This window comes from Dictyostelium discoideum (genome assembly GCF_000004695.1).
Source record: "Dictyostelium discoideum AX4 chromosome 4 chromosome, whole genome shotgun sequence".
Lineage (NCBI taxonomy): Eukaryota > Evosea > Eumycetozoa > Dictyosteliales > Dictyosteliaceae > Dictyostelium > Dictyostelium discoideum.
Genome location: NC_007090.3, coordinates 4,518,052 through 4,531,935, shown reverse-complemented (window position 1 = coordinate 4,531,935; position 13,884 = coordinate 4,518,052). Strand labels below are relative to the sequence as shown.

General features: G+C 20.0%; 4 protein-coding genes across 4 annotated transcripts; 3 read left to right on the top strand and 1 right to left on the bottom strand.

Annotated features, from left to right (window-relative positions):
* Positions 1 to 3,732: 3,732 nt before the first annotated feature.
* DG1062 (hypothetical protein) lies at positions 3,733 to 5,556 on the top strand (the record flags this gene model as incomplete). The annotated part of the gene is made up of 1 exon (XM_632678.1): positions 3,733 to 5,556. One exon carries the CDS (start codon positions 3,733 to 3,735, stop codon positions 5,554 to 5,556), a length of 1,824 nt encoding a protein of 607 aa, XP_637770.1.
* A 254-nt stretch (positions 5,557 to 5,810) lies between these two features.
* DDB_G0286449 (hypothetical protein) lies at positions 5,811 to 8,560 on the top strand (the record flags this gene model as incomplete). Its single annotated transcript, XM_632677.1, has 4 exons — positions 5,811 to 6,271; positions 6,348 to 7,131; positions 7,213 to 7,627; positions 8,139 to 8,560. The coding sequence occupies 4 exons, from the start codon at positions 5,811 to 5,813 to the stop codon at positions 8,558 to 8,560; spliced, it is 2,082 nt and encodes a 693-aa protein (XP_637769.1).
* A 1,374-nt stretch (positions 8,561 to 9,934) lies between these two features.
* Positions 9,935 to 11,500, top strand: DDB_G0286447 (hypothetical protein; the record flags this gene model as incomplete). Its single annotated transcript, XM_632675.1, has 1 exon — positions 9,935 to 11,500. One exon carries the CDS (start codon positions 9,935 to 9,937, stop codon positions 11,498 to 11,500), a length of 1,566 nt encoding a protein of 521 aa, XP_637767.1.
* A 1,067-nt stretch (positions 11,501 to 12,567) lies between these two features.
* Positions 12,568 to 13,506, bottom strand: DDB_G0286445 (hypothetical protein; the record flags this gene model as incomplete). The annotated part of the gene is made up of 2 exons (XM_632674.1): positions 12,568 to 12,991; positions 13,091 to 13,506. 2 exons carry the CDS (start codon positions 13,504 to 13,506, stop codon positions 12,568 to 12,570), a joined length of 840 nt encoding a protein of 279 aa, XP_637766.1.
* Positions 13,507 to 13,884: the final 378 nt, after the last annotated feature.

The window sequence follows — 13,884 nt, the reverse complement described above, 5'->3', positions numbered from 1 at the left end:
CAAATGGAAAATATCTATAAATAATAATAATAAAAAAAAAAAAAATGAAAAAAAGTGATCACATAATTAAAATTTTCAGGATGCACAAATTTTGACAAAAAAAAAAAAAAAAAAAATAGGTTAGTAAAATTTTTTTTTTTTATAATTATAGTAACCAATTATGTTTTAATGCGTGTGTTTAAAAAGAAAAAAAAATATCTAATTTTTTTGTATCCTTGATTTAAATCGAAAATTGAATAATTTCATATTAAAATAAAGGTTTTTTTTTTTTTCATTTGCAAATTTTTTTTTTTTTAAATTGAAATGATGATAGTTTCATGATTGGTGTTTTGGATTAAAGTCTTTTGTAATTTTTGGGTGATTTTTAATTTTAAAAAAAAAAAAATTGTGATAAAACCATCACTGGAAAATCAACCCAAATTAAAAAAAAAAAAAAAAAAAAAAAATAAAAAAAAAAAAAAGTGTGAGGGGTAGCATTTGTATTGACTTGGTAAATGGAAATAACCAAACACAAAACAAAACCAAATGATATATAAAAAAAAAATAAAAAGTAAAAAAAAAATAAAAAAAAAAAATCCAATCAGTCTACACAATTTAATTTTGTTTTTTTTTTTTTTTTATTTTTTTTTTAAAAAAAAAAAAAAATTATTTCAGAGTATACTACAAAGAACAAGATGTATGATTTTAAATTGTCTTTTTTAAAAAAAAATTGTAAATATGAAAAATGAGATTTTATAATAATATAAGTTCAAAAAATCTCATTACAAATGATTTTGCTAAAATATAATTTTGGCTAATATTTAATATCTCATAATTATTTTTTGGATTTATTTTGAACCCAAATAATGGGTTGTAATTTTTTTTTTTTGGTTCCTTCTAATCTTTTTTTTTTTTTTTTTTTCTATTTTTTTACTATTTTGTATAAAAAAAACTTTCTTTAAAATAACCAAAACAGAAATATAATTTATAGAAAGAGATAATAGGAATTGTCAAGATATTAATTATATTTTTTAAAAAAAAAAAAAATTTAAAATAATTTAAAAAATATTATTTAAGTTGCAAATTTATATCATTTTTTCTAAATTTGATGATTTTCATTCATTAAAATAAAACTTGAAAATATCTCTGAAAAAAAATTCTAATAAAAAAATTGTTTTTTTTAAATAAAGAGAAAATATCTTTTTTTTTTTTTTTTTTAATAATTTTTTTTTTTTTTTTTTTTTATTCCAAAAAATAAAACAAAACTTTAAATCAAATCCAAAAACAATAAAATCTTTGAATAAAAATGATAACGACATAAATAAACTTGTGAAAATTAAAAAATCTACAAACCAAGTCCCCTTTTAGAATTTTTTTTTTTTTTTTTTTTCTATTCATTGGAAAAGCTCACGTGTTTAATTTACAAAAAAAATAGTTTTTTTTTTTTATTTTTTGTCTTTTATAAAACTGATCGTTTTTTGCTCACTCTTTTTTTTAACACAAAACCAATATTTTCGACTTTAATTTGTTCGGGTTGATTTATTTAAAAAAAAAAAAAATAAAAAAAAAAAAAAATGTTTTTTATTTTTTACCATTGATATTATAATTTTTTTTTTTTTTTTATACCGATTTAAAAGATCTTTTATTTTTATTATTATGTTTTTTTAAAAAAAAATTGATGTAAGAGATACTTGTATAAAAATAATTTCAAATAATTTTGTTGATGTTCACGTATAATTAATTTTAATAGATCTTTGTCTTTTTTTTTTTTTTTTATTAATTTGGATTAAAATAATCGAATTATTAATTATTTGATATTAATAAGATATTAAATTTTGGACATGTTAAGTAAATTACTTTAACATATTATTTTTTTATTTTTTATTTTTTTTATTTTTTTATTTGAAAATAATAATTAGTGTTGCCAATTTACTTGAATTGAAAATGATATATGCAAATACACAGTTCATAATAAACTCCCCAATAAATAACAATTAAAAAAATCATGTGGTCATCGTCGTGTTTGATCCAAAATTTTTTTTTAATTTTTTTTAATTTTTTTTTATTTTTTTTTTAACCTATCCTGGGATAGTGTATTATTATAAACAAAACAAATACTAATTTTATTTTTTTTTTTTTTTGTAGTTTAAAAATTTGTTATAAACTATTCGCCACAATTTTTTTTTTGTATTCCATAATGATGCAAGCATTAAAAACAAACACTTGTTTTTTTTTTCCTATTAAACTTAAAAGTGAATAATCAGAAATAAATACAAATGGAAAAAAAATAAAAAAAATAAGATTGTGGGGGTTTGTATTTAATTTTTAAGCGAGAGTTTCTATTAATGTGTGTGTTAATGTGTGTTTTAATATATGTTTTGAGGTTGTTTTTAAATTGTGTTTTTTTTTTTTTTTTTAATTGTGTATATTAACAATTTTTAAAATAATACTATCACACACTTACATACACATACACACACACATACACAGATATAATTTTTAAAATATTATAAATGGTGATATATATATATTATTATAAATTAATTACTTGCCATTTTTGTACAAAAATATGGAACACCTATGTTATCATAAATAAATATTTTAATATTTATACTATATATATAATTATGGTTAAAATTATTATGGGGGACAAAGGGGGGTAGTGTGTTGTTTTTTTAAATTTAATATGTTATATAAATAACAACATATAGGTGCGTGGGTATTTTTGAGTTTTTTAGTTTTAAAAATGGGTTAGTGCGTGTTAGAATGAATGTATTTCTGTGTTTATATATATGTGTATGTGTGTGTGTATGTGTTTTTAATTTTAAAAATATTGTTATGATAACTACTTATAATAAACCAATATTAAAATTTGAATTGATCAAATTTTTGTAATATTTTAAAAAAATAAAGAGAAAATTAATAAAATAAAATAAAAAACAAATAATTAAAAAAACAAAGAAAAAAAAAAAAAAAAAAAAAAAAAAAAAACTTACTGTATAAAAAAAAAGTAAACATTCTTCCAAATAAATATCATTGACAAAATAACCATTTGGAGCAACCAACAAATTTCATTCAAGAAAAATAATTATCTATAAATATCTTAAAATCGCCTTATCTTTTTCCTAATTTTTTTTAATATTTTATAATTTTTTTCATTTTTAAAAAAATACCCTTATATATATATATTTATATTTTTTTTTAAATATTTTAATAATAATATTAACACCTCCCATCCCAAGAAAATAAATTAATTTAAACAATTTTTTAAAATACATACACATTTAAATTTTTTTTTTTTTTTTTTTTCCAAAAATAAACGATCGTTTCAATCATATTATTAAAAAATAAATCACAAATCAATCGATCAATATTCCCTAAAAATAATAATTATAATTATTTTACCATAATTATAAATAGTAATATTTAATTTAAAAAGTGTGGTGTTTAATTTTACTATATTTATAATTAATCATATATAGTATAAAAAATTTATTATTTTTAATTTTTTTTTTTTTTAATTATTAATTTTTAATTTTTTAATTTTTATTTTATTATTTTTTTTTTTTATTATTATTATTATTATTTTTTCTTTTTTAATTATTATTATTTTTTTTTATAAAAATTCATCATCACTTACAAAAAAAAAAAAAATTAATAATTAATATAGTAAAGAAATAATAATAAACAAATAATAATAATAATATAATAATAATTAATTAATTTATAATTTTATTAAAATTTTTTTAAAGAATGATTTATAATCAAGCTTTAATTGAAATTACAAAACAAGGTGCGGTGGCTGTAGAAGAGATTAAATTTTCTCCACCAAAGTTACAAACATTAATAAGTTCAATTCAAAATGGAGGTTCACCAATTATAAATAAAAATGGTAGTCCAGCTGCAAATGCTTTAAAAAATAAACAAATTTTACAATTACAAGGTCAACAACAACAGCAACAACAACAACAACAAAATCATTCACAACAACAACACAATAACCAATCGAGTGTTTATTCTTTAAATTCTTTAAATCCTTATTATGTACAACAAGTTCTTTGTCAACTTCAAAAACCACATAATTTTATAAAACAAGTTCATGTTGTAGTTAAAAACACACCATTTGGTATTTCAATGAAATCAAACGATCCACAATTCAATTTTCATAATTATGTTATTAAAGCTACACTTCTCTATGATTGTGATCCACCAAAAATGGTAGATTTTATTCATAATGAACCATTACAATATGTTGCAACCGTTAGTGAAGATGGTACTGAAGTTGTTGTTGATGTAAAGGTTGGTATTCTTTCATCACAACATCAAGGCTCAATGTTTCTTGCAGTTTTACATATAAGTCATACAAGTGTACCATCCCCATCACCTAATGAACCAATTATGACCATCTTGAATAATATAGGTGGTAATTCAATAGCAAATTTAAATTCCCAATTACCAAATCCAATCTATAATCTTTGTGTTGTTTCTCATCCAATTAGAATCGTTTCAAAAGTTGATCATGTTAAAAAAGAAGGTATACCAATATTAAAGAAAAAGACATTTCATGAAATTCTTACAGATAAATTAAAGAAATTACAAAAGTTTCAAGATAGTCAAAGTAAATGGATTAAAAATTTATATCAACAACATTTAATTGAATTCGATATGGAACCTTATTGTTCAAAAAAAGATCAAAATAATAATAATAATAATAATAATAGTAATTCCAATTGTCAAAATGGTGGTGGTTCAATTTGTGATGATTCTTCAAATTCTTCTACCCCTTCATTAAGTTCTTATTCAAATGGTAATAATAAATATAATAATAATAATAATGATTCAAGTGAATCCGATGAATCTGATGACGATGATAACAATGATGATGACGATAATGATTCAATCGATTTCAATATTTCAAAACAGAAAAATCAACAACATTTACAACAACAATTATTAAATCATCAATCAAAACAACAAAAAGTATCTTCGACTAATAATAATACTACCACTACTACTTCCTCTTCTTCTGCTTCTTCTATACAACAAAAACAACAACCTGTACAACCACAACAACAAAAACAACAAAATCAATCGAGTAATTTTCAAAATTCATTTAATAGAGTTGTCGAAGCATTTAAATACGTACCAGAATCTGAAAGAAAAGATATTATTACGAAAATGGTTGAACAATTACGTTCTGATGATTTAGAGCAATTGGTTGCTACATTTATGGATGAACTTGGTGTTGGTGATGCAAATAGTGATGTATCATCAACAAAAGGAGGTAACAATAATAATAACAATAGTATTGGTTGCTTCTGTGAGAATTGTCCATCCAAGAAAGAATTAGAAAGGTTTCAAGGTTTATGTATGAACTTTTTCGTTCCTCAATCAACTTTAAATCCAATGAATAATCAACAACTTTTATATTCTTCATTATTTTCATCATCAAATGATAACAATACGCAAAGTCAAATGAATAATTCAATCTCTGTAAATAATCATCACCATCATCATCACCATCAACCAAATAATTCAAATCTAACAAATGATTTATTACAATTACCAATAGTTTAATATTACATCCCTTATAACAATACATTTGTATTAATATTTATTTATAAAAATTGAAATTAAAAATAAAATAAAATAAAAAATTATTATTTTAAATTTTAAAAACGTGTTAAAAATAGACAGTGCATAATATTAAAAAAAAAAAAAAAAAAAAAAAAAAAAAAGTGAAAATAAAAAAAAAAGGGTTGTTGGTGTTTTTTTTTTTTTTTTTTTTTTAATATTTTAATGAATTCATTGTAATTGAAATAATAATAAAAATGACAACATTAAATGATATTATTAATGAATTATTAAAACAAGATATAAATATTGAAGATTTAAATAATATTGATACTAATATTAATAAACAAGATAAAAAAGAAGATAATCAAGAAGTTTTTAATAAATTATCAAGTTATTTACCAATTATATCAAATAATAATTTAGAATGTTTTATTAAAGATACCTATGAAAAACTTTCAAAATTGGATAGTAAATTAACATATAAACCAAATGAAGAAACTAAATTATCATTATATCCATTAAATAATCAATTTTATGATACTATCACTGAATTCTCTTTAAAATATAATTCGATCATTAGAAAAGAACAACAACAACAAAAACAACAAAAGCAATCCAAATTAACAAATATTAGTAATGAAACAAAACAATTATCAAAAATATATAGTTCATTATATTATCTTTTTTATATAAATTTATTTAAAATCATCTTAAAGTATTTATAAACTTTTACAATTAATAATTATCTATATAAATATATAAAATTATTGACTAATCCATTATATTATTAGAGTTTCAAAATTGGATGATTTACATTCACTATTTGATGAATATTATTTAGATGATGATGATAATGATACTGATAAAGATGATGATGAAGAGGATTTGCATGAAAGATTAAAAAGAAGTGAAAATGAAAGCAATGAAAATGAGACCAGTGGTAAAATTGTTGAAATTAATGATACAGAAAATAAAGAAGATAAAGAAGATGCTTATGAACCATTTGAAAATAATAATAATAATAATGATGATGATGATTTCCATTCATATTTTAGTGGTGGTGGTGAAATTAGTTGGAAATCAATAACTAATAAATTATTGAAAATAATTGAACCAATTTCATATGATCATATTTCAGATGATACTGTTTGGGAAGATTATTCAATGTTACAAGATATTGAAGAAGTTTCATCATTGTTAGTCTCAAATAATAATTTATTACTTCAACAATTATTACCAAATTTCATCTATTTACTAAGAGATAGAATGATTCATAATGTTTCTGATATTCCATACATTTTACCATTAGTTTTTAAAATTTTACAAATTAATCAACAACAAAATGATGATAATAATAATAATAAATTATTATCACCATTTCAATTTAAAACAATTTTATCAATATTATCAAGTTTATCATTAATCCCTTCCTCACAAATTGATTCAAAAAGTACTCTTTGTATTTCAAAATATATTCATCAATTATTACCTTATTTACTTGATAGAATTGCATTTTGGGTTTCAATTCCAAATGATCAATTTATTCAAATTAATTCAAAAATTGAATTTGAATCAGTAAGTGTAATAATAACTTTAAAAAATAAAAAAAAAAAAAAAAGGAAATCATACTAACTATTTATTTATTTATTTTAAAAGATTACAAATTTAATTTATTTTTATTCTGAATTCCCATTAAAGGAAATCGATAATGGTGAATGGGATAAAACATTAATTCATGGTGGAATTTTGTCACAATATATATCATTGATTGTATTTAAATTTATGGAATCACCATTAAATGTTTCACCAGTACTTGAAAGTTTAACTAAATTGTCAATCAAATCCATGATGTTTTCACATTTTATTCAAAAAGTTCCTGAATTTATTACATTAGTTTTCAATAATCAACAATTTAAAGAAACTCAACCACATTATCATTTGATTTGGATATTCATTTTAAATTGTTGTTTCCCAGTTGACAATAATAAAAATAATTCCGATACCAATACCACCACCGCCAGCGCCACCACCAATGAAAATTATGAAGAAAATATCTATTTGAAAAATTTTGGTAAGTTTTTTTTTAATTAATTAACCCGATGATATCATCATAACACCACATATATGTATACTATGATTACACGAAATTCTTCACACACTTGTTTTTCTCCGAGATATTTTAATTGTTTATTGTTTATTATTTTGATCAATTTCCCACTCAAATTTTCATTTTTTGATTTTTTTGGATTTTTTCAAAAAAAACTTTTGGATTTTTCTTTTTAATTTTCCAATTTTCGTGGCGTTTCGGATGATGTTGTTCTTTTTTTTTTGTGATGGAATTTTCCAATTAATTTTCCATCATCAAACACTGTGTTTGTATATAAATAACTTACTCTTCCACAATTCCATTGATGATGTTTTTTAGCATTGTTGTGATTTTTTTTTTTTTTTTTTTTTTTTTTTCTTCTTTTTTTTTTTTTACCATAATTTTCCTATATTTTTTTATTTTATTTTTAATTATATTTATATTTTTTTATTTTATTCTTACCAAAAAATCAATTTTTATTTTTATATTCATACAGTATTAAGCTGTGATTCCGAGTATCAAAATCCGTTTCTATGCAAAGAAGGTAATAACATTGAAAATAATTTTAAATTGGAACAGTTTGGAATCATATTAGATATTCTTTTTGAAGGAAAAAAGAATCAAAAAAATTTTAATTTTATCAACAGAATCTTTTCGACGCAATTATTACAAAATAATTTATTCAACAAATTCGAAAAAATAATTATAACAATTAAAATAAATCAACAAAGAGATAATAATAATAATAATAATAATAATAATAATAATAATAATAATAATAATAATAATAATAATAATAATAATAATAATATTAAAAAAACTAAATCCGAAAAAAAATTATTTGAAATTTATAATTCTCATTTAAATAATATTCGTTCAAAATTAAAATCATTAACTTTTAATGATAAAAACAAATAATATAATTATAAATAATAATAATAATAAAAATAATAATAATAATAAAAATTTTTAAAAAAAAAAAAAAAAAAAAAAAAAAAAAAAAAAAAATGGATAGAATAACAAAAATTGATAATAATCTAGATTTGTATGTAATAAAAAAAAAAAAAAAAAAAAAAAAAAAAAAAAACTCTAGATCAATAATGTAAACGGTTTTTTATTTTATTTTATTTTATTTTATTTTATTTTATTTTATTTTATAGATTTGTGGGTATGGTTTGTCCTTCATTTATTTGAAAATTAATTTTCATACAACCATAAATTAGTTTATTTTTAATTTTGATTTTATTTTATTTTATTTTATTTTATTTTATTTCGTTTTATTTTATTTTATTTTTTTGACCATTGCCATCGCACTACACTTTTTTTTTTCTCTTTTGTACAATCTAAAATTAGAAAAGTAAACCATTAAAAAAATTTGGGAATGGTTTTTTTTTTTTTTTTTTTTTTTTTTTTTTTTTTTTTATTTACAAACGAATTCAGTCACAGCATTGTTGTCTTGTTTATTAAGAAAACAGATTTTCCATTTTTTTTATTTTTTATTTTTTTTTTTTTTTTTTTTTTTTTTTTATTTTTATTTTTATTTTTTTTTTTTTTTTTATTTTTAATTTTTAATTTTTTTTTTTCCCCCCAAAAAATTTTTTGTAAACGTTTTTTTGTAAGAGTCGATTTTTTTTCCCCAAAAAAAAAAAAAAAAAAAAAAAACCATAATAAAAAAATAAAAATAAAAAAAAATTGTGATTTTTTTTTGATTTTTTTGAATTTTTTTTTTTTTTTTTTTTTTTTTTAATAATTTCCCTTCCACATCATTTCATAAAATACACATAAATAAATAATTATATAAAGAAAAAAAATAAAAATAAAATAAAAATAAAATAAAATATATATAAATAAAAAAATTTTAAATAATTGGTGAAAGCCTTATTGGTGTGTATTTTTAGGTTTTTTTTTTTTTTTTTTCAAATCATTAACAATTATTTGGTTAATTGTTTATTTTTTTTTATTTTTTATTTTATTTTTTTTTTTCTCTTATATATAAGCATCATTCAACCAAATACCCCTCCCCTCACATAAAAATAATAATCCATTTTTGTTCAAATAAAAAAAGCAAAAAAAACACACACACACACACACTTAAAATCTCTTTAAAAATTGAGTTGGTTTTTTTTTTAATTTTTTGTGTGTTTTTTCAATAATTCCAACCAATAGAGAAGCTACTTCTCCTAATTATTCAATAACATTTTTTTTAAATTATTAACTTAATTTTGTAAAAAAAAAAAAAAAAAAAAAAAAAAATAATAATAATAATAATTAAAATATAGCATTTTCAAAAGAATGATTAATAATTTTGACCAGCAAATTCAATACATACCACAGTTTCAACAAATGCAGCATCAAATGCAGCAGCAGCAACAACAACAAATGCAACAGCAACAGCAACAACAACAACAACAACAACCACAACAAATGCAAATTCAATTATCAACACATGAAGAAAGATTAGAATTAGCATCACAATCATCACCATTTGAAGAGAAAGTAACATTAAATGGTTTACAAAAGAATATTAAAGTGGTTATAAAGAATAGTCCATTCAATGTTCAATTAAGATTAAAGAAAGCAAATGAAATCGATTTGAATTGTGTTGCATTTGAATCGACATTACTCTATGATTGTGATACCAATGAAGAGAAGGAAGTAGATTTCGTTAAAGTGAAACCGGTCGAACATAAAGCATCACCCAATGAGACTGGTGAATTGGTAAACATTGAATTACGTATTAAAGTATTAACTTCACAACACGAAGATATGTTCTTTCGTGTGAAAATCGAAGGACAAGACCCAATCTCCAAAGAACCCATCAAAGGACTCTACGCATTAACTCACTCTATTAAAGTCATCTCAAAACCTGAACAATTAAAAAAAAAGCAACCTCCTAAAAAGCGTACTTGGAATGATATCCTATTGGAATCCGTCTCAAAAATTCAACATCAACAACATGAACAACAAAAATTAATTGAAAAACTTTTACAACAACAAGCAGGTTTAAGTGGTAGTACCTCCACCACCAACAATAACAACACTACAACCACCACAACCACTACCTCTTCAAATAATATAACCTCTTCCTCTGCAATTAATTTACCTTCACCACCTTCTTCAACTTCATCTTCACCTTCATCTTCACCATCTTCATCACCAACCCTTGTAAATTCTCATTTATTAACTTCAACTTTAAATAATACATCATCAAATAATTTAAATTCTTCATCAAATACGTTAAATAATAACAATAATAATAATAATAATAATAGTAATACTAGTACTAGTAACAATAATAACTGTAATATAAATAATAATAATAATAATAATAATAATAACAATAATAATAATATTAGTGGATTTGAAGATAGTTTTAAACAAATGATGAACGCATATACACAATTAGATCCAAGACAAAGAGCAGAAAAAGTTAGGAGAGTATTTCGTAACGCTTCAAGTAGAGATTCTGAAACATTAAGTGAATTATTGGACCTTTTTATAACTGAAGGTGTTGGTGGACAATTAGGTACTGCTGTCGCACCATTACCAAATTCACCTCCTCGTTTATCAAATTCTTCTACCCAAATTCAAAATAGTAATAATAATAATAACAATAATAATAATAATAATAATAATAACAATAACAATAATAATAACAGCAATAATAATAATAGTACTAATAATAATAACAACAATAATAATAATAATAATAACAATAGTACTATACCAAATAATCCTTTCATGTCTTCACATTCAAATAATGGTGACCCATATCCATTCTTTTCAAATAACTCTTTTGACAATGATTCATTTAATTCCTTTGGTGGTTCTTCAAATTCTGAATTTATACCATTCTAAAAAAAAAAAAACAACAAAAAAAAAAAAAAAAACTACAAAAAAAAAAAAAAAAAAAAACCTTTACGATTCTCTATATAATTCCAAAATATTTCATTGTTTATATGTTAAAAAATTCCTTTTATTAAAAAAAATTTTTTTTAAAAAAATTTTTAAATATGGGTATAAAAAAACAATTTTTTTTTTTTTTTTTTTTTTTTTTTTTTTTTTTTTTTTTTTTTTATTTATTTATTTTTTGTTTATTTTTTATTTATACAAATAAAATTGGATTGTAAAAACCATTAATTTATTATTAGTAGTTATTACACAGAAGCAATAATAGAAAAACATTTTTTTAAAAAAAAAAAAAAATTTGGATTCTCCGTTTTGGAAGATGCCAAAGATGTTAGATTTCAATTTTGAAAAAGGCGTTCTTAACGATTTAATTTAATTTAGCTTACAATCAAAGCACCATCTTTAAAGTCTCCCCTCTCTATTAACTTCAAAACCAACACCAACCACAAAAGGTTAAAGGATCATGGGAGAATTTTCATAACTTCTTGACTATTGCCAAAAATGTCTGGATTGAAACAGACTTGGAACTGTCAATAAAAAAAAATAAAAATATATATACATATATATATTGTAAAATCCAGTACAATAACATTTTAAAAAAAGATAGTAATAATGTTTAATCTAATTTTGTTCTTGTTTTTTATTCTTTATATTTATTTCGATTCACAAATAATAGGTAGTCTGATTTTTATTTTACCCATATTAATTTGACTATATTTCAAAATAACATTCATTTTTTATATTTTCAATTATTGTAAAATCAAGTCAAATTTGATCAATATTATCATTACAAACTAATAATTTTAATTTTTAAAGAATTTTTTTACAATCTATTAACATTTTATATAAAAATTATTTGGTAATTTTTTTACAAATTTCACAGGATTTCACAATAATTGAATTCATTTAAATGCATCCAAAAAAAATGCTAATAATAAAAAAATAAATAAATAAATAAATAAATAAATAATAATTAATTTTAATAGTAAAAAATAATTGATTAAAAAAAATCGAATTTATTTAATTGGGAATTCAGTTGAACTTGCAATTCTCCATTGTGATGGTAAAGAAGAAACATTACGTTCAAAAACATATTCAGATTTAAATGGTTGATCTTCAATTGAAGAGATTACTTTATCATTTTTATCCTTTACAATGATTGATTGAGTACCAGTGAATTCAACACAATTTTGAGCGAAAAAGCTTGTTTCAGAATGTGTGAGTTTAATTTGACCAGCTCTTGACCATATCATCTTTTTTGAATTTATTTTACCATTCCATTCAGTTTTATAGTTTTTAATATTTGTATCATTAATACCTGTATTTTTAAAAACTACTGATGAGAATTGAATTGTTGAAATATCATTAATATCATTTTTATTACCTTCTGCAACTGCTTTGCCTAATTCATTAAACATTTCTTCTGCTTCTGCTAAAAATCTGGTTTTTTTTCAAAAAAAAATAAAAAATAAAAATAAAAATAAAATCAGAATTAATAATCACAAAATAATAATAAATTTATATAATAATAATGATTACTTTTTTTTTGAATAATGAATTTTATCTAAATTTTTTAATTTTGATTTAATTAAAGCATTTGAAGTAATATTTCTATAAATGAATTTAGCATATTCGAACCATTTTAATGGTGAGCTTAAAATTGTTAAAAAACCTGGTAAAACATCTTGATTAAAGATTTGTCCTGTTGATTGTGCAAAAAAAGATTGCTTAATTCTTCTATTTTTAATAAATCCTCTAATTAATTGTTTTTGATTATTTAAAACATTGTTGAATAATGTTGTATTAATGTTGATTGAATTTTTATTATTATTATTATTATTATTATTGTTGTTGTTGTTGGTATATAAGATTTGTCTAATATTTGATGATGAAAATAATGATCTATTATGATTTAATAAACCACTTGATTTTGATAATTTATTTAAATGATTCATTTTTTTTTTTTTTTTTTTTTCCACAATCGTTTGTCGTAGGTTGGGAAAATAAAAAAATAAAAAAAAAAAAAAATAAAAAAGAAAAATATAAAAAAAAATAAAAAAAAAAAAAAAAATTTTAAAAAAAAAAAAATTGCATATGAAATTTGTATTTCATTTCTATTAAATATACAAAAATTAACCCTTTTATTAAATTTATAAAACAAAACAAAAAAAAAAACTAGGATATTCAAAAAATAAAAAAAAATAAAAAAAAAAAAAAAAAAAAATAAAAAAATTTACAAGGGTTTCTTTAGGAATTTCCAAAAAAAATAATTTTTCAAAATTAAAGTTTTTTTTTTTTTTTTAAAGAAAAAAAAAAAAAAAAAAATCCAAATA